The sequence below is a fragment of the Artemia sp. Qi Xiang Cuo genome, unplaced genomic scaffold, assembly GCF_049724085.1.
Source record: "Artemia sp. Qi Xiang Cuo unplaced genomic scaffold, ASM4972408v1 HiC_scaffold_3318, whole genome shotgun sequence".
NCBI classification, from domain to species: Eukaryota; Metazoa; Arthropoda; class Branchiopoda; order Anostraca; family Artemiidae; genus Artemia; species Artemia sp. Qi Xiang Cuo.
In genome coordinates this window covers 2,047-26,253 of record NW_028300710.1, presented here as the reverse complement: position 1 = coordinate 26,253, position 24,207 = coordinate 2,047, and the positions used below count along the sequence as shown (strand labels likewise).

The window sequence follows — 24,207 nt, the reverse complement described above, 5'->3', positions numbered from 1 at the left end:
CTTTTTTTTTTAAACCTGTCTTTTTATTATGGAATATGTTCTAAATAAACACAACGAGTTTCAAAAGTGGTCCTTCTACAATCAATCTGACTGCCATCATTAACTCATACAATTTTTTTTATGTTTTTGGTTGAATTAAAAAATAAAGTAATACCAGTTGATAGGCTAAATCAAAAGGAGTTTGAAGTTCAAAATTTTAGAACAAAATCTGCGGATAACAAAAGACATTGCTTGTTCGGGGTTAACATTTAAGACTCGTGCTTTCATACTCAAGGTTATTTAATACCCTGATATCAATCATATTAACTGACAGCATATGATATCGATTGTATGGGTAGTGTAGAAGATACGAAATTTTGACATGATGAACAAGATTACTGCTTTTACAGTCATCCAAAGATCTCAATCCAAAACGGTGTTCATATGCACCACGATAGCGCTGCCTAACTAAAGACCGACGTGGCTCACATTTATTATAGTCTATTCGCTCGTTTTTGTTTCTTTGTAAGGGTTATGGTACAGGACGGGTGGTCTTAATGACTTCGAGAAGGGTTCTTTCATTCAATCGCAAATGCTCACTTCTACTGCACATTAAGGGTAAAACCGATAGAAGGCCAACGTGACACACCTTCAAAGTCCAACTGACCTCCGGGCGTCCCCACTGCCCCGGAAGACATCAGAAAGACATTCTAAAATTGCAGCTTTTAATCAGATCAATTAACAGGCCCAAAAACGAACCTTCGCTGATAATACGATAAGTACAATCTCAAGAGTGAGGGTGCCAAATTATCCAAATAGCGCATTTAAAACAGATTTGTAAAAAAAAAAGTATTTTAATAAAAAGCAGAAATACTAGACCTTGTTTAAATACCAGTCATACAAAGACGTTCGATTCGCGAGTGAAGAGTCTACAATGGGACCCTTGGGGGCACCCTCCACCTCCCTTGCCCCATCTTTCTACTGTCATTAAAATTAGCATTTAACGGTTTCTGAGCTTGCTTATTACAAAGTAACTTGCTTATTATGGCAAGTTGTGCACCATAAATCTCCAAAATCGGAACGCTAAATAAATATTATACAGATGATGGACATGAAATAATGTCCCTGGGCCCGTGTCTTCTCTCCCCTACTCCTCTAGCCCACACTTCTAGGTATAGACAGGCTGTACCTCTGTTGACCCAAGATATTCGGCGATTTTTTAGTATATAGTGATAAAAGTGTTTTATTTTTAAATGTTTCAGATTGCAAAAAAACACGGTCCTACTACAATTCCTACTAAGTGTATTTTAAAAATCAATACACAAACAGTGTTTGATTTCCAAAAAGATTAGTTAATCAGAATTTCTGAGTTTATATATATATATATATATATATATATATATATATATATATATATATATATATATATATATATATATATATATATATATATATATACATATATATACATATATATATATATATATATATATATATATATATATATATATATATATATGTATATATACATAAATATCATGCAATATATATATATATATATATATATATATATATATATATATATATATATATATAGATAGATAGTGTAATCTAACTTCTAAAATAAGAACACATTAAGTATATACTCACAATGTTAAATCTTGTTGAAAATCACAGTCATGCAAGGAATTTCAAACTGTGAGATTGAATGGCCATGAAAGAGGCCCTTCTGCCCACGCCCCCTCAACCCTCCTCTCAAAGTCATATATATAGGCATATTCTACCTCTTTTGAATCGTGCTGAGATTATGCAAGGAATTGTCCTACATTATTCAGCCCTAGTCTTTTAAATCATTGAGATCACAATGTGACTAATGTAAATCAAAAGACATTAAGTACATACTTCACATATTGCATACGATTTCTCCAAAAGCTCAATTAGTTTTCTGAGCTTGTTGGTTACAAATCTGAGGCTTGTATTGCAAAAAAGAGGAAAAAATACAAACATGGCAAGTGTGTATTTCCCAAACAAAGTTCGATAATCACTTAAGTTTACTACTTAAATATTTGGAGCTAACATTGCAATATAGAAGTACAATATAAAGACCATTATATACATACTTCCCAAAGAGAATTATGTTTTTACCCTATTTGGTGATTAAGAATTCCTGAGATTTTTTCTTACAGATCTACATGTAAAATATATTGCATATATTACAAAATAGAAGTCGAAAATCATTTAACGGCTACTCTTGCATAGAGAGCTCTCATCATAATCCCCACCGCACTTTTACTATTAATGAAAACAAATTTTTATGATTAATAAAACTTATTACTCAACATCACTGCTATTAATATATACAAAAACGTTATCAATACATAAAGCGAGCGTAGACTTTTACAACAAATGAAGCCAAACCTGATAAAAACGTAAATTGTCACAAGTAAAGACTGTGTTGCCGGCCCTCCCATCCCCCCAAAAATAGAGTATATATGTTACCGTGAATGTTCGAAATTCTGAAATACCTAAATGTTCGTGAATGTCTGAAATACCATTTTTTTTCTCGTTGGATTTAGTCAGCGTTACCAGTCAACTTTTTCTGTTTAAGGCAAGGTTTGATGATGACAAGTTAGGTTAGATTAGGTTTGGTTACGTTGGGTTAGGTTATCTTAGGTTAGGTTTTTAACCCATTTATGATATTTATAACGAAACTTTCCCTGACCTAACCTAACCTAATCTAACCTTACCTACCTTTAACTTTTACCATCATAGCTTGCAAAAGACTGAAAAAGCTGATTCGCAAAGCTAGTTGAATCCAAGCAGAGAAAAAGGAATTTCGGACATTCACCGGTGAATGTCGACATTAACCAGATTTCGGACATTCACCGTAACATATAAGCTAATGTCTCCTCGTTTTAACTTTTAAATTTGTTCTTTACTTTCATAGAATTTTTTTTTTTTTTTTTTACTTAATAACTCAAATGGACCTTTATATTATTATTGCCCCAATCACCAGATCAGACGAGAATATTTTAGCTCCGGAATTTAACCAAATTCTACTTATTCTAAATTTATAAAGACAGAAAATATTGTTTAACATCAACAACAAGAAGAACAATAGGGAATTTTTTTTCTCATAAGACAGTAGAGTTCTATATTCGTATGAATATTTCAACCCTATGTCCAAGGTCCAAAGCAAAACATAAATACATAAAGAAATTTACATTAAAATACGACCATGAAAACTAAAAATATTTTAAAACAGTCCCAGCATCCTAACTTCAGCGAAGTTCAACCAGGAGGTTGAGTCCAGGAAAATATTGTTCGGATTGACTTCAAATTTCATGAGAGATACAAACTATACAAACTTCTCTATGCTTACATTATTTTCCTTCTTCTTTCTTTCACATATTCATTAGACGAGAATTCTTTCTACCTTCTTTTTATATAATTTTAGATTCTACTCACCTTTATTCTTAAATTAAAATAAGCAAAACCTAGCACAATCAGGTACAGGGTAAAGGACACTACGCTCCTAGAATTTGATTAGAACCCCTCCAATGAAAACCAAAATTTTGGAAAAATTTCAACGAGAGTTCAAAATAGAGGAGTTTTTGCTTCACAAACGTTAAAGAGGGACGGGTCATGATTAGAACAAAAACATTTCTTCACCTCTAGCCAGGACAATCCAGTGCAACTCTCGGCTCTATGTACCAGAACTGTTCAATCACATATTTTAATTTTTACGGCTTAGTTGATACAGGAAAAATTTATTTTTCCCATTAACAGCTGAACGAAATTTATTTTAAGTGTACTATCAAATTATGAATATTTAGGACATGCCTATTAGTTATGTGTACAGCAATTTAATATTATTACTTCCTTCTCCTAATTGTTACTCTTCTTATTTCATGTCCGTTTCTCTCTGTCACTCTCGAGCTTCTTCCCTCTCTTGCTCTGTCTCTAAATTCATCCCTATCTCTTTCTCTCTTATCCCCTCCCTCTCTATTCAGTATCAAATAATACATACGGGCCAGACAAAGGCTTTGCGACTTTTTATTTATCAAAAAACGAGCAGATGCTATATAAAAATAAATGAAGCCTACGGGGGAAACACAATTGAACATTATTTTAGGAAATCTTTTAAATTGCAAGTAGGCACGTGGCTTTCCTCTTTGCCGTACAAAGAACAGAGCAGCGAAATTGATTACTTTCTTATGCATTCAACTTTTTATGAAAGCTTCTAAATGAATCTTAGAGAAATTCAAATTTTGCATAAAAGGGAACTTCTTATTCCCCTTTTTAATTAACTACGAATACAAAACTGCTTATCCATCATGCAAGGACAAATCAACTCGAATGCATTGGCTTATTCAAGACAGTGGCAAGCTAAGCTATGCCTATGAATGGTTTGCCTTAACAACCAATGGGCCTTAACGACCAAAATAAACCAATAAATAACGACGCTAAAACTCTCTTAATTTTGGTGCTTTGTTTTAGTTTCATTTTTACTTATTCTTTTTTTGTTACATGGGTTCTTCATTTTTACTACTTGTCACTGTCTTCACAAACTCTTCGTATATTTAAATTGTTCTGTTCGTTGCATCTGGTAACTTAACTTTCACAAAAAAATTCCTTTACAAAGAATCATTTAATTGCAAAACTAAAGCTTTTTGTCCACCACTAACGTTATTCCATTCAATCCTACATACAAAATGGATCAATTAAAAATAGTTTTATTTCGTTACGTGAAGTTTTTCACATAAGCAGTGGCTAATCATGGCAACAATTAACAGAGAATTTCATAAACCATAATTCAACCCAAAACCCACGACAGAAGAGAAAATAAAAAATTAAATGAAGATCTGATTTGTAAAAGAGGTTATTTTTTTTTACATAACCTTCAACATGGGGGCTCTTGAGAAAATAAGTTACAAAATAACAAAACTACGCGATGGGAAGTTCTTCGTGTTTTTCTTTTTCATTATATTTTTTATTAAAAGCTGCATCACCAAAAACAATTCAACGTAATCCCCGTTAAAAACTGAAACGCTCGGCACAATGACGCACCAGTTTATGTCCTTCCATAAAAATTTGCCGCGTCAGACTTGATATACATTGCTTACGTGTGGAATGGTGGCTTTCAATGTCAGAGCGTTCATTCATATGGCAAATTTCCTTCTATAAAAGCAGCTGAACCGGTAATGAAGAGAGAAGATCCCAGGCTGAACAATCGTAAAAAAGGCAGAAGCCTCAGTCGGTAAAATTTTATTAACATGGTATTAATACACTGTTGTCCCATTGTAACTTCTGTCTTAAATTGAACGAGATCAATATAAAGTAGTTTTAAAGGATAACTTTGAAATGAAAGCAAATAAGAAAAAAAACAACATTTTCTTCATTTGCTTTTATTGTATTCCAAAACTCAATTTAACTCCTGAACACTTGGCGCATACAAATGTGTGAATAGGAGGAAGATAAAACCACAACTTTAGAGTGGTCAGAGGATTTCTTAACCGGGTAGGCTGGTCTGGACACTGAAGCTTCAAAAAATAAAATTTTAATATCTCAAATGTTTACTATTTTAACGAGTTTGTTTTTTTTTATGAGAAAAGATCTTCATATTTTCCAGGAAAGGTTGTCTTCCGAAATTTTTTACGATGAAAAATCTTCATGTCACCTTGCATAGGACTAACGAAATGCATTCGAGGTCAAGACACTTAAAATGGAAACACTTAAAAATTCATCATTGGTTTCTTAGTAAAGCTGGTTTATTAGTCAAAATTTAGAATTTACAAATTCTCAAGAACCACTAAGTAACCTTTTATTTTAAACAACAGGTGACCTCTTCTTATTTTATAACTTAGGATTGACCATTTCTTAATACTTATGGAAAAAAGACAAAATTCATTCTATATACAATGCAGAGTTCATCAGATCCCGGCACTGACTGCATGCATGACTGATTCGTTTGAATCAATCTCCCTTTTTTATTAGTTCTTCCTAGGCATGCTATTTCTCAAGAGCAAGCAGTAATTTTTAGGCCATGTACATACACAAAACATGCTATGGCTTTTCCGTTACCTGGATTAGTTTATGCTTCAATCTAGTTCTTTTTTCTTCAAAATGTTACTTTAGAAAAAAAACAACTTTAGACTGATACTCGAACTAAAGTAGATCTTAACCATTTTTTTTTCATAAGTATAAATAGCATATGCAAATAAAAACGCTAACATCGTAAAAATGAAAACCTGTATGTCGAAAAAAAATATTTAGACGGTTACAAATTTGAGTTTAAAAGCCCTAGTAAATGAGAGGCCTCATTGAATGTGGAATGTCATGAGTTAAGTCGCAGTATTTTCGGAGTATTTCTGCTGCAATCGAGTTACGTAAAAATAAGGATATGCTCATTAAACAAAAACTTTAAGAAATAAATACATCCTGCCAAAAAACAAATGCACCCACTTACGGATTTGAATTTATAAAATCCTGCGGAAAGATGTTGGCTTTAATTGGCGATTAAAAATCTTGTTAAAGTTTACCTTGAGTCCTGTCACATTCGGGAGCAAATTTTCTTCGGGTACAACAACATCATCAAGAAGTATCATACCAGTATCAGATGCTCGAAGAGAAAACTTGCCTTCAATCTTAGGTGTTTCCAAACCTTTCATGCTTCTTTCCACAATAAAACCTCGCACTTGATCATCTTCACACCGGGCCCAAACAACACAAATGTCAGCAATTGGTGAGTTCGTAATCCTACAAAAGTGATTCTTAGAAAATCTTAGAATTGTTTGTCTTTAAACTCAAAAGATACAAGTATACATGGTGGGACCATTTAGGCCCGTCTCCCCTTCCTCCCATTTCAAGATTTTGACGAGTACGAGATGTTGGAAGGGATTAGCATCTGCTGTTTTTAGGGGAGTCTGTACTTCGTCCGGATTGATGAATATGAAGTCATATTTTAGAAAGCTGCAAATATTTCTTGTCTCAGGCTAAAAGGGATGATTTTCGTTTATCCTTAAGGCACAACCTAGGGTGGGGAGGGGGGCTGACTTGAAGTTTTATAGTTCATGCAAGAAGAACTATCTGAAGTTGTTCTGCCAAGCTTCCGTTTGTTAGACCAATGATTCTCCTTTCGAATGGAAAGCTTTGTTCAAGTTGGTAGAAAGGCTGGCGCCAAGTTCGTAGGTGCGAGCTGGTACCAATTTAAAACTGAAGTTACATTAAAATATAAAAGTGCTTAACTCATGTGGTGGCGCAGTGGGCTTGATCTCAGTTGGTTAATCTGGGACCTAAAGCTCGAGCTCAGCTGTTGCAACAAACCGCAGGACCCCCGAAGTCAAGAAGCATCGTTAATCCATTACAATAAAAAAGTGCTTTAATGTGTGTCGGTTGCATGGCCCGTACAGCCAAATTTTTTTTTTTTTTTTAATAAATAGAACATTTTAGAGATCCAAAAAAGGAGCACTTTCCAATGGGTCAAAAAATGCTATCATGTAATTTTGCAAGCCAATTTCGTTGGTGGATTCAGTTGAATTTGCTATTTCATTTTCTACATTTATAACTAAGGCAGAGGAATAGCATCATATAAGCATCCCGAAATTTAGTTCCCTCATTGTTGAAGATATTACAGCTTGTCTCTTGTTCGTTTTAAACTAGTAATATTAGAAAGCGGTTCCATGACAAAGAAATGAATTTTTAATTCTGAGAGATTAGATCTTGTTTCAAGACATTGAAAGCCAAAATTAAGTACGTGACTCCCACAGCACCCTCCGCCAACCTTCTTTTCTTCTTCTTTTTTTTTGATGAAAGGCAGACACTTTGCGCCTTATTCCAAGCAAAACCATGCAACGGCTCTCAATCTATATAAGTGGAGGCATAAATTGGGTATGTGACCGGCAAACATCCCCTACCCATCCTGCTGCCAACTTGTCAGCAAAAAAGTGGGCGTATCGCACCTTATTTGAACCGGAATCACTCCTTTCCCACCACAACTTTCCCGCAGAAAGATTGAGATTCCTTTTCTTCACAGGTTGGTTTGAAATTTTGGGGCAAAAACGTTGGGTAAATGGGACATGAGAATGATGACTTTCAGAGGCATACTAGTCTTATCAGATTTTAGCAAGCAATTACTCATTAGGAGCTTCATCGATGCCGTTGATCTGAAGCAAGATTATCCAGTGAGTGGACGTTTTAAAGAAGAGGCGGATAAAGATTTAAACTGCTTTTAGCTACAAATTTGTCCATGTAGAATTCCGTTTTGTTTCTCGTTTGTTTCCATTCAGTAAAATACAAGACGATTGCAGTCAATGATGAAGAGTCAATATGACCGAGAAGTCATTTAATGAGGGATCGAATCCCCTCTCCCTGACCTAAGAGCTTCAAGCTACGCCTGTCTGCATTATCATAGAAAACTATTTTTCGAAACAGAAATACAATATGAGTTGAACCAAAAAAAAAAAAAAAAAAAAAAAAAAAAAAAAAAAAAATTCCTTACTAGAGAAGATAGGCTGGTCAGTTCGTACAGGTAATTTAATAGCGCTCATGAGTAATTTTTGACGGAGTCAACAACATAAGGAGCAATTTGCTAATATGGGCTAGTTTTCAAAGGAGCGATTTGCTAATTCAGAATTGAATTAGCCTTTGAACTGTGAGGACACAAACTGGCTTTAACTTTGAACTTAATTGGTTTGCAAAAGCGAAATTGTTAGACAGCAAGATATGGCGAAACATTATAAATTTTCAGCATTCAAAGAATGTAGACGTACAGTGGGTTAATAAGATATACCTAATAAAATGAACAAACTTTTGGCTTGGATATTGGACTAATTTGGACCTCGGATTGCCAGGTTCCGTATTACTAAGCGGTTCTGTCTTACTTTAAATGGTTGTATTTGTGCATTCGTAGGCCCTTAATTTTTTGAAAACATATATCCGCTCTGGGCTTGATAATGATGTGATTCCTCATCAAACCACTGTGTTTTCCCGGATAATGAACTAGAGGATGCAAAAGCTGTGTTTCGAGCTCAAGTTTTCTCCGGTGATACGCATGTGCCGCGAAGGGCAGGAGATCGGGCATCTTACAGGTATGCAAAAGACATACTTGAACCGCTCCGCTTCAACTTAAATGTTATCATTTCCCCAAAGGAAGTACCAGTTATTCCTGCCGTGGGCTACCATAAATTTGCCTCAAAATTTCAGCTCTGGAGTCTACATTAAATTTCATCAAAGAGGAAGTGATTGTTTAAGATGTAAACTTTCCGTCCCTCCCGAACATACCTATCAAAAACATCGAATGTTGTGATTTCTATGGTTCCTTTCGATCTAAATAATCCTCTGAAACGCAGCACAATTATTGAAAAAATTATCGATCACGAGGCCGTCCAAAGTGCAATACCATCGGGTTATGTATTACTTGTGCAAACAAATCAATCTGCAGCGAAGGATTTTACAGTTGTTGTGCCAAATGTTTTTAAAGACTGTGACGTCAGGCTTCGCGGAGTGACTGTTATCGAAGCGGTATGCCTGGGAAGCTCGCAGGCAGTGAAAATAACCGTTTCTAATAGAATGGCACGAGCTAATGCCTTGAGTATCGGGATTAAAGTGAGTTATGAAATGTTCGGAGTATCTGAATTCTTGACGTCTCCTCTTTGTTGCCATAAATGCCATTCGCCAAACCATGTCAAATCTACTAAAAAGTTGCGCCGAAGAATATGTATCTACGCGAGATACACCTTGTCATGCGAACACAAAGTGCGCAAATTGCGGAGGAGCACATGTTTCATATAGCCTTAAATGCCAACTGTTATGGAATGCTCTAATTAAACGTTCTGACTGAAAATGACTGTTAACGTGAATACATCAGTTTGTCCATTTAATATCAATGACACAAATGATAAATATCACACAATCGATTAAAAACTGAACGATTTCCATGTTCTGCTCCTACAGGAACATATTTTCCAGGATGCTTCCGTAGATTCTCTGGGGGGAAGTCCCTAAGGTTTATGTCTTGCATGCATGTTTTTGGCAATTTTCTTTTCAGACCGCGTACCGTCGTCAAGTTTCAACGAAAAACGACAATTTTGGTATTATTCGATAGCTGATATTTAGCTTTAGAGATTTACCGCATTATATTTTTTAAATTTGCTTCACATTTTTTCAGAAAGTAAATTTTTTTCAAAACACGGATTTTGCGACAAAGATGAAGCTCCAATTTCAACCGAATAGACAAGATATTTGTACCATATTGTTCATCAGCTTCAGATCTATCCATTCCGTGCCAGATTTGTGATATTACTTAAAATTGTTCGCACAAGATATTTTAAACGTGTTTAAAAAAGGAAAAATTGTTACCGCTAGATGGACTAAGCCTCGTTAGTTCTCATTCTAAGAAATATGGTGAGATTCGTAGTGAAGGGTGTTTGCGCAATGCCTCCAGTGTATGCAGTTAGGGGTGGTTTAACAGAACCCAGTTTTGTCTTACAGTCAGACAAAGCAAAAAAGTTCTTGATTAGATTGATTTTGAATATTATTTTCTGTGGTTTATCAGACTACTGAACTTGTAACTGGCTCGTAACGTCTCCTGATGGGGTATGCAACACTGGGATTCTGGAAGTGAAAACTGTAACAGCTATTACTGAAGCTACTCAACTGTATTTACTAAGAGGTTTTTTTCTTCTTTGGGACCCCGAGAAAGGTTGATTAATGCGCAAACGGAAGCCCAAATACTTCTACCAAATTCAAGGACAGCTTAACATTTTAGATAAAGAGAACTGCTTCCTTGTAGTTTTTGTTGACAAAGGCGACATAGAAATCATTTTAGTTAAGGGTCATATTTACTTCTGAAAAAAGATATTACCCAAGCTAGATCACTTCTGGGATAAATGTTTGTTGCCCAAACTTTTCGATCCAAGACTGAAACGAAACATGAATGTTTATGAGTTTCTTGAAGTTTTGGAGGCGCAATCAAAATTAAATGATAAGAAGCGTAAGTTGGAAGAGGCAAATGTTGATGAAGAAGTGAAAGAGTCCGATTCAAAGTGTCTATACTTGTTTCTAAAGAGGCAAACAAGCGTCATACAATAAAAATATGTGTTACTAATATGTTATATTGGCTTTGTTGTACATGTTTTGTGTTATTGATGATAAAACTATGATAGGAGTTATGAATATAACTTCTGAATATGTAAATTGTTAGTTAACTCCAATGATAGCTGTAAACGAACGAGTGATACAAGCTTTTCAAACCACTTTCTTGGTATCTTAAGTTTCTGCTTCTGAATTACGAGCCTGACGCTGAAATCAATTAAAAACCTATATCATTAAAAAAAAACCTTGGCTATTTTTTATAACAAATGTGACTTTCATGCGGCTGCGGCAGAAAATGTAGCATTATCGTCTATGCTTGTCTCCTAACGATTAGCTCGTAGTGGTTCTTAAAGTACCTACGATCTTCTTGTGTTGCTTTTGTTTTTATTCACCATTATTACTTGCTCATGAAATCCTCGCTCCATATTACTTGCTGCACCTTCTGTTCTGGTATGAATATGAAAAAGATCTTTTATGTTACAAAGAAAACATTTTGTGCAATAAGAAGAAAGCTATCACCCCGTAGAACTGCGGCTTAGTTCAAATAAAGAGAGATCAGATTTGATTCTTACCCCAACCCCCTAGACCTCTATATATTTGTCTAGAGACTAATGGAGTCTTAAAATGCATTCTGTAAAGCATCTGGCACCCCCCCCCCTATTTCTTTTATAGACTGCGCGACTTTTTAGGAACGAATGCAGCACCGTGCTATATTCCTTCCTCTAAAACTGGGATTATCAATGTATAGTTCATAGATGATCTCAGAATATTCGAACCATGGTAATTTGGTCTTCTTTGGGGCAAAAACTACAAAATTCCATAATCTTATAGATAGGAGCTTAAAACCTCTGCACTAGGGTTCTCTGATACGCTGAACTTGATAGTGTGATTTTTGTCAATATCACTTGGCTTTGGGGGGGGGGGGGGTATTTATCCCTTTTTTTAAATTTGGTGAGTTTTCTCAACTCGTGGGTTTTGATGGTTAAACGTAAAGTTAAATAATGTGATATGTTTCCAATCAGCATCACCAAAATCTTTTTTTTATAAATGATTATCAATACTTACTTTTTTTAAATTTCGGTTAGTATTGGCCCAAGTCTTTTTGGTAACTTAAAAAAGGTACTAGAGACTTTAATTTTCGTAAAAGAGAGTCCTCCCTTAATTTTCTAGGACTATTAATTCTATACGATAATCTCAGAGAAACAAAGGTAAATAAAACGTATCCATGATCATTCTTCAGGGAAATAATTTTTTTTTCATTTTCATGGAGGAAGTGGTGGGTAAAACAAAAGAATAACGGAGCAAAATTAGGCTAATGGATACTTAGATAACTCGAGCCTATGCGCTATTTTAGACGTTAAGCATCCCTCATCCTCCCACAGGAATAACGATTGACTGCTCCCTCCCCCTGCATAATAGCAGATCCGGAATTAGTTCATTACCAAAAACTGTTTTATATTTATTTTCTTTGTTTTTGATGTACCAAATAATAACATTATTGTCTATGCTTAGTGTCTCCAAAAGAGGTAAACTAGCGTCATACAACAAGAATATGTATCTTGCTAATATTAAATAAAAAACAAGTTTTTTATCTGAATGTCAGGAGCGACAATAAAACTTAAAATGAACAGAAATTATTCCGTTTATGAAAGGGGCTGTCCCCTCCTCAACACCTCGCTCTTTCCGCTAAAGTTTTTTATTGTTTTAAAAAATAGAATTGTGAGAAAGAGTCCAACTTTAGCGTAAAAAGTGAGGCGTTGAGGAGGGGACAGCCCCTTTCATATACATAATACTTAATGTTCTCTTTAATTTTTAATTTTGATTCTGACTATTAGTTAAAAATGTTTATTATATTTTATTTTTGAACGTTTTAAAAGTAATGCAGGTTCTGATTTTTGCTCACCTTACATGAATAGCTAAAACAAAATTTGCATATTAATTTTACTTTTATTTGGTTAAATGGCTTTCTCGAAAGTTGTTTAATTTTATTTACGAACGTTTTTATTAGTAATAAATATACGTAACTTACGAATGAACTTATGTAATGAACTTCTACATTCATATATTTTTAATATGTATATTAGGGGGTTCGCCCCCTAGTCAATACCTCGCTCTTTACGCTAAAGTTTGAATTTTGTTCCAATTCTTTAAAAATTACCTCTTCATCACAAAGGCCGTTAATTTGAATAAATTGCTCTTATGAAAGTGCTAAGGAATCTTTGGCTTAAAGAGCGAGGTATTGACTAGGGGGTGGATCTAGTCATATACGGAATAATTTTTGTTCGTTTTAAGTTTTGATGTTGCTCCTTACTTTCAGTTGAAAAGCTTTTTTTATTTAATTTCTGATCATTTCTTAAATAATGCTGGGAAATCCGGCGCCTCTTCATAGCAATATCCCTTCCCCCATGAAAACTTCCTGCATGGAAAGAACCTCCCACATAACCCCCGACCCCCCCCCCCACAATCAGAAAAAAATCCGCCCTGAAAACGTCTTTATACTTCCCAATAACCAATACTATATGTAAACATTGGGTAAAGTTCATAACTTTCAGCCCTTTCCCCGGGGACTTTGGGGGATTAAATCATCCTAAAAGACATAGTTTTTATATTTTCGACCATGCTGAACCAAAATGGCTATCTCAAAATTTTGATCGGGTGACTTTGGGAACAAATGAGCGTGGGAGGGGGCCTAGTGACCCTCCATTTTTTTGGTCATTTAAAAAAGGCACTAGAACTTTTAATTTCCGCTCGAATGAGCCCTCTCACGATATTCTAGGACCACTGGGTGGATACGATCACCCCTGAAAAAAAAAATAAACACGCATCCATGATCTTTCTTCTGGAAAAAAATACAGAATTCCGCATTTGTGCAGATAGGAGCTTGAAACCTCTATAGTAAGGTTCTCTTACACGCTGAATCTGATGGTGTGATTTTCATTAAGATTTATTAATTTTAGGGGATGTTTTACCCTTTTTTTGAAAATCGGGCAAATTTTCTCAGGCAAGTAACTTTTGATGGGTAGGACTAAACTTGATGAAACTTATATATTTGAAATCAGCATTAATATCTGATTCTTTTGATGTATCTATTGGTATCAAAATTCCGTTCTTCAGAGTTTTGGTAACTATTGAGACGGGTTGCTCCTTACTTACAGTTCATTACCATGAACTGTTTGATATTATATTTGCTTTGTTGTATATATCTTGTGTTCTCGATGATAAAACTATGATATGAGTTATGAATAAAACTCTTATCAACGTTTAAATTGTTAGTAAGTTTCAACAATAGTTGGAAACAAATGAGTTTTACAAGCTTTTTAAACCAATTTCTTAACATTTTAGGTTTCTGCTTCTGCAATAATAGCCTGACGCTAAAATCAAGAAAACCCCCACATCATTCATACGGGCTTTTCCAAGATTATTATGGGGGGGGGGGGTATTTTTTTCGGAGAGGGGGATGCAAAAAAAATAAAAAAATACATCTAAAAATAGTTATGGCATTTTCGTTACGTTTTAACGATTAAGACAAAACTTCGGGTGGAGGGTTCAAACCCGGTAACCCCCTCCCCCTACACATGGATACGGCCTTAATTATTCATAACACTTGGTTTTTTGCCAACAAACGTGACTTTGATGCTGCTCGGGCATAAAATGTAGCACTACTACCTAAGCTCGTCTACTCTCAAAGTAAGCAAGTGTCTATGATAAAAAGGTGAAACCGTGGTTAATTCCTCTTCATTCCATTACTGGAGGCCTGTACCTCTATATCTAGATTTCTTTCTAATTTTTAGAAGTGTTTGGTGTTCTGTACGAATATGAATGAGATCTCTTATGTGAGAACAAACACCTTTTTCTGCAATAAAACTGAAAAACATTTTGGGAAGCAGACTGAAACATTGCTATCAAACCTTATCGTCACCACGGAGACTTCCAAAAAGTCTTGGAATAGGCTTAAATAGCCTGATAAGCGTATAATTGCTTTCCTTAATTGTTATATAATTTCACTTGCCAAAGAAACGAATTTCTTATCTTTAAGCTGACGCAGAAGCGACAAAAATATCTATCTACGAGGATATCTATACTCCGCCCCCTCCTGAGGCAAGATGCTTCTTCTGTCAAAGCATAGTTTCTCTCCTTGGTGTAAAAATTAATTCTTATCCGAATTATTTACATTGAATTAATGGACTACTGGTTAAAAAATCAAGTTAAATTGTAAGAGCGACAGTGGATAAGGGGATAGACCACAGTGGCCACTGAATATCAGGCTCACAAAGACCACGTTTAGTTTAGCACAATTAAACAAGATATTCTTAGGCTCATAAAATAACAAAAAGATATTCTATTTTAATAAAGTTAAAAACCTTACCAAGTTTTGCTACCATTTAAGATGAACACCTTGTCTTTCGCGTTGTATTTTGCTCTTGTTTCCATACCAGCAGGGTCACTTCCATGATTCGGTTCGGTCAAGCCAAAACATCCAATCAACTCTCCTCTAGCTATATTATAATCATACAGTTTAGTATATATACAGATAGTAATACTTCAACCAAGGCACGTACACATAAATTTATTTCTGGAGAAGAAGGAGGTTGTCAAAACAGTAAAATACAAAATACTATTTCAACTATCGTAAATAGTTATGATATTTAAGAGAGCAGGCCAAGAGTCCGCTCACTCATCCTCCAAGGCAAGTGCTTGCTTTAAAGGGAGACTCGACATTCAAGGGACTTACTATATAATTATACTACATTTATCTCATGTCGGTGATTTACCGAGGTTTAAAAAAGTATGAAAGAAGAAACTACATTAAAGAGAATAATGTACAAAACAGAATTATACGGGTGACGGGAAGCCTCCCTTACTCGGCTCGTCCAAGTACCCAACCCTAGAGAATCTACTAGATAAATACTACAGAAATGTGCAAAATCCCGATAATTGGACTGCAACACGCACTTTTTGAAGTAACGCACCCTACACATTTAAGGAAAAATTTCTTGATCCCGCAAGAGGGTTAATGTGGCATGCACCCAGTGGCGTCGTTTGGGGGTGGCAAGGGGAGGGGGTAGTTGCCCCCCCCCAATAAATTGAAAAAAAGCTATTATATAGCCCATGCTCCTTGACTCTCTGGACGTGGAGCTTGTTTGCCCCCTCAATAAAAATGCTGGATGCTACGCCCCTGCATGCACCCATGTAAAAGTACACAAATATTCATCAATAGTATATGTCCATGGAAAAGTGCTCATACAAATAATTATTTGACTCAATTGAATCGGCTTAAATGAAAGTTGCTTAACATCCAAAACTAAAAGTGTTAGTCATTTTAGCCATATGCTCGAAGTAGTGGATTCAAATATGCTAGACGGTTGTAAAGCCACAAAACTAATTAGGAAAATAAGTTCTCTTTTCCCATCCTATTCCCAGCCGATTCTCCAAATCTTTCGACAAATTTTCTACAAGCCTTATCTTTTGGCAACTAAATTTAAAGAGTTATTAAAAGTCGTGCTAGAGAACTTTCCATTTTTATGTGCTATCTTTTTTTTTTAAACAAGAAAGTCCTTTAAAAATCTTTACTTTCCTTTCTGCTTTTCTCTTCTCCTTTTTTTTTCTGTAAACAGCTTTTGGTTATAGAGGTAGGATTGTGGTAAATAATAACTCAAGTTTAAGGGAGCTGAAAACGTTCTTTCATGAAAATTGACAATGCGCTTAACATATTAGAAGATTGTCTATAACACAAAACAATAGAAACGAATAGAAAATAAATTTTCTTCTCACATTTAAACAGTCCCCAAATCTTTTAAAGTGTTCTAAAAGGAAGGCCAATTATTTAGCTATTTCCAATTTTAGAGCCATTAAAACTTAAGCTAAACCCAAGCTAAATACTTCTTTTAGTTTAGTTCAGATAGCATAGTTTCATCAAATCTAAAATTGTTTGTGACTTACCAGTTTAAAAAAATCTCGTTAGTTGTTTGTACATTTAAGATGTATTTTTAAATTGGTTTATTTTTTTTCGTTTTCAGTTTTACGTGGTACTGTTGTACTTTTAATTATCATTAACGCAAAAACTTAAGGAATGACGTTATTGTTCCTGCATAAGTTTAAAGACGAGAATCTTATTCCATACTAATCAAGCAATTCAAAGGCATAATACTTACAAAAAAGTTATACAGTCTCATACTTGTCATGATTTTAGGCAAGAGATAGTTCTTTCAGTAATATTATCTCTTCCCCAATTTAGCCAATTAATCAAAAAGAAGTTACCGCAAGAACCAATCTTAATGTTTCTGTTTCTTATGAAATAGGTGAACTGCGACAAACTTACAGCTATAACTTGCATGAAAATAACAAGATATAAATCGGCTAACCAGGCTCATCCAACATATTTTTCAACTAAAAAAAACAGAGCTCGAAAGTCAGAACTTAATAGGAAAATAAAACAAAAACCAAGGGTACTCACCCAGTTTAGGAAGAAACTTTTCTTTTTGAGCTTCAGTACCATAGGCATAAATGGGCCACATGACCAATGACGATTGAACAGAAAACGCACTTCTGTAGGCGCTGTCAACACGTTCAACTTCCCTTGCCAGAAGACCGTAAGCGACAGAGGATGCTCCAGCACATCCATAGCCCTTGATGGTTGGCCCGAGGATGCCTAATGCTCCCAGTTCGTAAAATATGTCACGGTCAAACACTACGAATAAATTCAGAAAGGCTCAAATCCTACAAAAATCACTAGAGCATGAAATTACACACAATTCTCTTTTTTATATACGTTTTCAAAAATTATAGGTGACTTAGATTCGACAAGGGTGAGACCTTCAAAACTACCTAAAACCTTCAAAAATTTTGAAAGTAGTAGATAAAGCAAAAGCTAAAATCAATGTAAGATGAAAGAGATGTTTGCCAATTTTAGCCATACATAGCTTAACGCTGTGACGAGTTCGCCAATATACTAATAAATTGAAAACAATAAGAAATTTCTGACAAAAGAAAAAAAGCGAAGATAAAGCCTAAGACGAAAAATTATTGTTTTGCAGTTTGTACAGCATATACTTGCAATATGGGTACAAACAAACTGAGTTGTAATATTTACCTAAACTTGTAGAATTCTAAAAACTAGTGTTTTACTGAAAACTGATCTTACTTAAGGTTTCGAGAAAACCAAAATTGGATAATTAAATTTACTGATTTCATGGCTGATGAAAGTTTTCTCTTTAGGGTAGGTAATTGTTTTCTGCTTCTAGTCGTGTTTTATGCCATCAATTTTGTATTTTCAGTAAAGAGCTACTTTTTAGATTTCTACAAATTTGGGGAAACATTACGAGTCAGTGTATTCGTACCGATATTGCAGATATATAATGCGTACACTGCAAAGCAACAATTTTTGCTCGTTTTATGTTTCACCTTTACTCTTTTTTTCATCAGAAAAGCTTTGTTTTATTTAGTTAAGTTCTGCTCATTTTTAGGTTTTAAAAATATACATAATTCACCTTGCACAAAGATCTTTGTTTCGAGGCAATGACTAAACAAGTCACGGGAGTTTTTGTTAAAATAGGGCGTTATACAGATATAAGTTTTGCTTCACATTCCTTGTATTTTACTCGTCAAACAAAGAGTCAAGAGGATTATACTTTGGTATCTTTGAGAATTTGAAGATAAATTTACCGTTGTTTGTGAAATATTGTCCCATATGAAATATATAGAGATTTTAGAAAACTGAAGAGTATCAAACAAACTCTAAATGCGCAGTTCCTGCAGCAAATGAAACGCTAATTTGACGTCCTATGCACTAGCAATGGGTCATTTTTCAAAACGGGTGTTAAACTTTCGGTTACTATGGGCTATGGCTTTCTCTTTACTAGGTTATTAAGAGGGCTGACAGGGGCTGCAATATAAAAGAGGATTATAAAACTCTGGTTATTAGTATTCAACCATGCAGATTTTTACGGTACCCTTTTCATGCTTCTCAGAATGAGTACTCTAGGAGATATACCAAAAAAACGCCATTTTTGGTGGTATATGGCACTTTATGATGGAGAAGTCAAGACAAATTTACAAAAGATCACATTTTCGTAATGATCTATTTTTGTATGATCAATATTTCTGTAATGAGCTATTAAACATCTCTCTATGATGCTACGGTGGGCAGCTACTTCTGCTATTCAGTCCACGATTTATGAGACTTACTAGGGGGGCGAGAGGGAGAGTATACAAGAGGGAGGATTGTATTGCTAAGATACGTAGTTTTGACCATGCAGATTACGACAGTACCCCTTTCATTCTACTAGCATTTCCTAGATATGACACAAGAAAGTACGATTCTCAGTTCCATATGGGACTTTATGACAGAGTTATCAAGAAGAATTTGAAAAACTCCACTAAATACAATCTTTTACATCATTTCTTTTACATGAGTGAACACATCTTTTAAGTGAGACCTTAAAGACATCTCTATGATGTTGTAATAGTCTGCTGGTTCTGATGGTCAGTAGACGATTTATAAAAAAACAACTTCACTTGTTTGTTCATAAATTATCTGATGCAAATGAGTCTCATTGATTCCAGATAGGACTAATGTTTCACATTGAGTTAAAACAATTTGAATCTAGGTAACAATAAAAAAAAATGACTGGCCTAAGCTATATATGCATAAAACGAAGCTTTAGACAATCGGATTTCAGACAAAGTTTAAAATCAACTCATATATTTTCAGCTCAGGCTTGCAGAATATAGCCACTCATGGCCCAGAGATAAACCTTGACTTCAGAAAATTGTAATTTAAATATGACAACTACAATAGCAACAATCAAATATCTTCTTTTATTGCAGACATTTCTCCTCCCAATTCATTGGGACCCTTATAAATTATGTATTCTGTCAAGATCTTGGAAAACAACAAAAGAAACTGTAAAATTAAAATTGTTATTTTAAAATCAAAATTGTAAAATCAGTAATCACTTAGTTAACTACTATAATCTCAGTTGACTAGACTCACCTTCATTTCTGTTAGCCATTACAATCCTTGGCATCAGTTTACTCAGACAATAATCTCTGAAGGTATCTCGAATCATAATTTCTTCTTCAGTTAACTGTGACTCCAAATTCAAAGCATCACGCCAATCAAACTTAACTGCATTAAAGAGAAACTATTGTTAGAAAAGCATGTACTTCAACTTATAATTATATTAGTCAAAAAAATTAGTAGAAAAGTATTTATTTTAACTTATATTTATATCAATCAAGTTTGACTCACTTCCTAAGGGTACATAGGCATATCTGATTCTTTTTGGTTTTTTTAAAGAACCAAGGTCACTAAAAAGGAATTCTGGTTCTTTAAATTGATTTAGTAGAAACTTAAACAACCATAGCCTACATCTCTTGAAAAATTAGGAAAACACATTTCATATTACAGATTTATGTTACAATCCTATTTACAGCATGAAGTGCTTGAACCCCAAATTTCTCTTATTTTGAGAGAAGAAAACTGCACATTGAAGCAGGGGGAGGGATAAAACACCAATGATCTTTCAAAGATCCCTTTTTAACAGCAATATATACCACAATATCTTCTTATTGGCCAAATTAGGAACTGCATTCACACAACAAGATTAACAAGCAAAACGAAGGAGACAAACATGTCTAAAATTGAAATGCAAAGACTCATAGTGTATACATATCAGGGTGAAGGTTTACCAGGGTATATGTAATAAAATTCAAAAGGGTTTTATGTAAATAAATTTTTCAACTGCAATAGCAGTAAAAGGTTTTGAGAAATCACATTATTTGCAAAAAAAGACAAAAATTTCACAATGTACACTACATATAGGTTATGAACTAAATAGCCTTATGGTTAGGAGGTTTTGTATACTTATAGCCTTAAACTAGCGTACTGACAATCAAACATACTTTTAAACAAACATAGGCTACTTAAAGTACTTGTAGAAGAAAATCTTTGTTTCTATACAAGTTTAGTATTTGTTGCATTATATGACAAAACCTTGATGCAGTAAAAGAAGGAATAAGTTAGAGTTGAGAAACATTCACAGAAAAAGAAACAAGGTTCTTGCCCCACAAATTATTTATTGGAGGAATGTTTAGAATTCCCTTTTCATATGCACCAAGGCTATCTAATTACCATGCTTGAGAGTTGGATAAATTAGATGGCATTAGCATGCATGACCAAGATATTTTCAAAACTTTTTGAGAAAATAACATTGTTTGATTGTATATCAATCTTGTGATGGATTCTCTTGTATCAGGTTCCATGCAGCTCATCAGTATTGGGTCAGACTTGATGATTGCTTTCTGTGAAAACTAATCAAATAGGTGTTCTGTAGGCATAAATATTTAAAGTTCCTCATCATTCAGCTTAGTGTTGATACAAAAGTGCAGAACAAATCCACTCTTTCAAGAAAGCATAGCTGAACACCACTAAATATAGATAAATCTCACACTATTTCATTCTCCCAAACATAATATTTTATTGTTCTATATCAAACAGGTCTCACAAAGACAATTCTCAAGTCTACTGAACCAGGCAAAAAATCTGATATCTTTTATTAACAACCTTTAACCAGCTCAGTGGCTCAGTGCACCTATGACAGAGCTGATCAAAGTATGAAGGCCTTTTTTTAGTTACCTTTGGAAAGCTTTTTTGCTGCTTCAACTCCAACATCTTCTTGTACCTTTGGGGCAGCTGATCCTGAAGCACCTGTAAGGAAAAATAACATTTGAGGACAATTCAGAGCTGATAAAAAAAAAAAATCAAAATGGAACAGCTAGAGCACTAAAAGACTAATTTTGGACTCTTTAAGAAAAAATAGTAAGCAAGGAGGAAATTTGAATAGTTTTATAAAACAGCAACAACACTTCATCAACAAAGCTCCTAAAACACTTCTGTCAGCAAATCTGACAAAAGATTGTTGTAATACTTTTTGTTACCCTACCAATGTAAGTTTGGTTTCTTTCAAGTGTTGGAGGGGAAAATTGTATAATTGTAGTGGCCTACATATTAGAGGTATTCAATCCTGAGGACTAAATAACTATTCATCCTATTCTCTTTCTGTGAGTTTTAATATAATATTAAAACATACTGTTTTATTTTTAAGTAACAATGGGTTTATTTATTAGCTGGAAGCTACACAAAAAGTGAAGTTTGGTTAATGCTAATGAAATAAAACAAAACAGGATGAAAATATAATAGTTTAAAAACAAGTTTTGGCTATATATTTGCACACTAGGAGGGTGGAGGGGGGGGGGTTATATATATATATATATATATATATATATATATATATATATATATATATATATATATATATATACACACACACACATATATATATATATATATATATATATATATATATATATATATATATATATATATATATATATATATATATATATATATATATATATATATATATATATATATATATATATATATATATATATATATATATATATATACCTAACATAGGTACCTTTTTCCCCCTACACCCCAAATAGCTAAAGTTTAAATATAGTAAATGCAGTGAGAAACCACTGTTACCCTACCAATGTAAGTTTGGTTTCTTTAAGTTTTGGTTTTCTACCAAATATATATATATATATATATATATATATATATATATATATATATATATATATATATATATATATATATATATATATATATATATATATATATATATATATATATATATATATATATATATATATATATATATATATATATATATATATATATATATATATATATATATATATATATATATATATATATATATATATATATATATATATATATATATATATATATATATATATATATATATATATGTATGTATAAATTTATTTCCCATCATAAATGTAAAATACAACACTGATGGAGTATAAGGAAAGAAAATGGAAAAAAAAACAAAAAAAACAAATAAATTCTGACAAATAAAAAAAAACCCAAAAACAGACCCGAACATACAAAAAAAAAAAATACAAATAGGGGCAATTATAAATAAGTAAATCAAAAAAAAAATTTATTTACCGAAATACACACATTATGTAAACACGGAGTAAATAGAAAGGAAAAAAAAAAAAAAAAAAAAAAAAAAAAACTTTAGACGGTAAAAATTTAAATAAAGGCACTAAAAAAGGTAATCGTCGGATCCCGCGACTTCTAAAATCGCAGTCTCCGTTCCGCGATTGCTTTAAGAGGATCTGTGACCCCATATACAGAAACCAGGCACCGGTTTCTGGCCCAAAGAGGTATGCCAAGGAGGAACTTGGCATACCGAAAAAAACAACGTTCGTAGCGTCTTCTTATCCGAGATAGTTAATATACTCCAAAAGGGTGAAAGAGCAAGCAAAAGGGGCATAGCAAATGCATTGTAAATTTTTGATAATATACTTCTTTTATATCGAGCTTTACAGGGAACAAGCATACCATATGTCTTACGAAGCTTCGAACCAACAAATTCTAGCAAAAGCGATCGGGTATGCCTCAGATCACTCCCAATCGGAAGTCCAAGGTAACTGATTCTTGGCGATAGAGGTATCGGATGACCATCTAGACAAACATTATTCGGGGAGGGCCGGTTACGCGATTTACCAAATGCGACAACCTCACTCTTCTCAGCATTAAACTTCAATCCGATTTTCCTATACTCAATACATAAAATATCAAAATTTTCCTCTATACCCGAGACAGTCCTGCTGAGATTCAATATATCGTCAGCGTAGTTCAGAAGCGACATATCAAGGCCTCGGTAGATAAATGTCGTGCGAACTTTCTTCTGGGCCTCCAGGACACTGTTATTATATAGTGGGGGTGAAGATACACCCCCCTGCCTAATACCTTTCCATACACGTATTACACACTACGAAATTGCAAAACCATCTCGTGTCGGCACTTTAATAACAGCATACAGTTTGCTGTACATATTCCTGTAAACACGTAAAATTGAGCGATCAAGACCACGATCCTCAGCTCTGATTAAAAGCTGAGGATGAATTCCCGAGTCAAACGCACGCGAAACGTCGTGACCGGCCCTAATAAGAATATCGTCTTTCTCTTCAACATCAACTAAAACATTAGCAATAACTCTATGTACATGTTCACGACTGTAACCATTTTTA

At 34.0% G+C, this 24,207-nt stretch overlaps 1 protein-coding gene across 1 annotated transcript in view; it reads right to left on the bottom strand.

The window, feature by feature from the left end:
• LOC148938419 (glutaryl-CoA dehydrogenase, mitochondrial-like) overlaps positions 1–23,825 on the bottom strand; it is a 63,912-nt gene extending 40,087 nt beyond the window's left edge. Inside the window, exons 1-6 of the mRNA XM_089107807.1 lie at positions 23,306–23,825; positions 21,710–21,781; positions 20,066–20,200; positions 17,528–17,761; positions 15,440–15,569; positions 6,522–6,738 (exon numbers count right to left, since the gene is read on the bottom strand). Of these exons, the coding sequence (XP_088963933.1) occupies positions 6,522–6,738; positions 15,440–15,569; positions 17,528–17,761; positions 20,066–20,200; positions 21,710–21,781; positions 23,306–23,825 (1,308 nt within the window). The remainder of the gene's footprint in view (positions 1–6,521; positions 6,739–15,439; positions 15,570–17,527; positions 17,762–20,065; positions 20,201–21,709; positions 21,782–23,305) is intronic.
• Between the last annotated feature and the right edge of the window lie 382 nt (positions 23,826–24,207).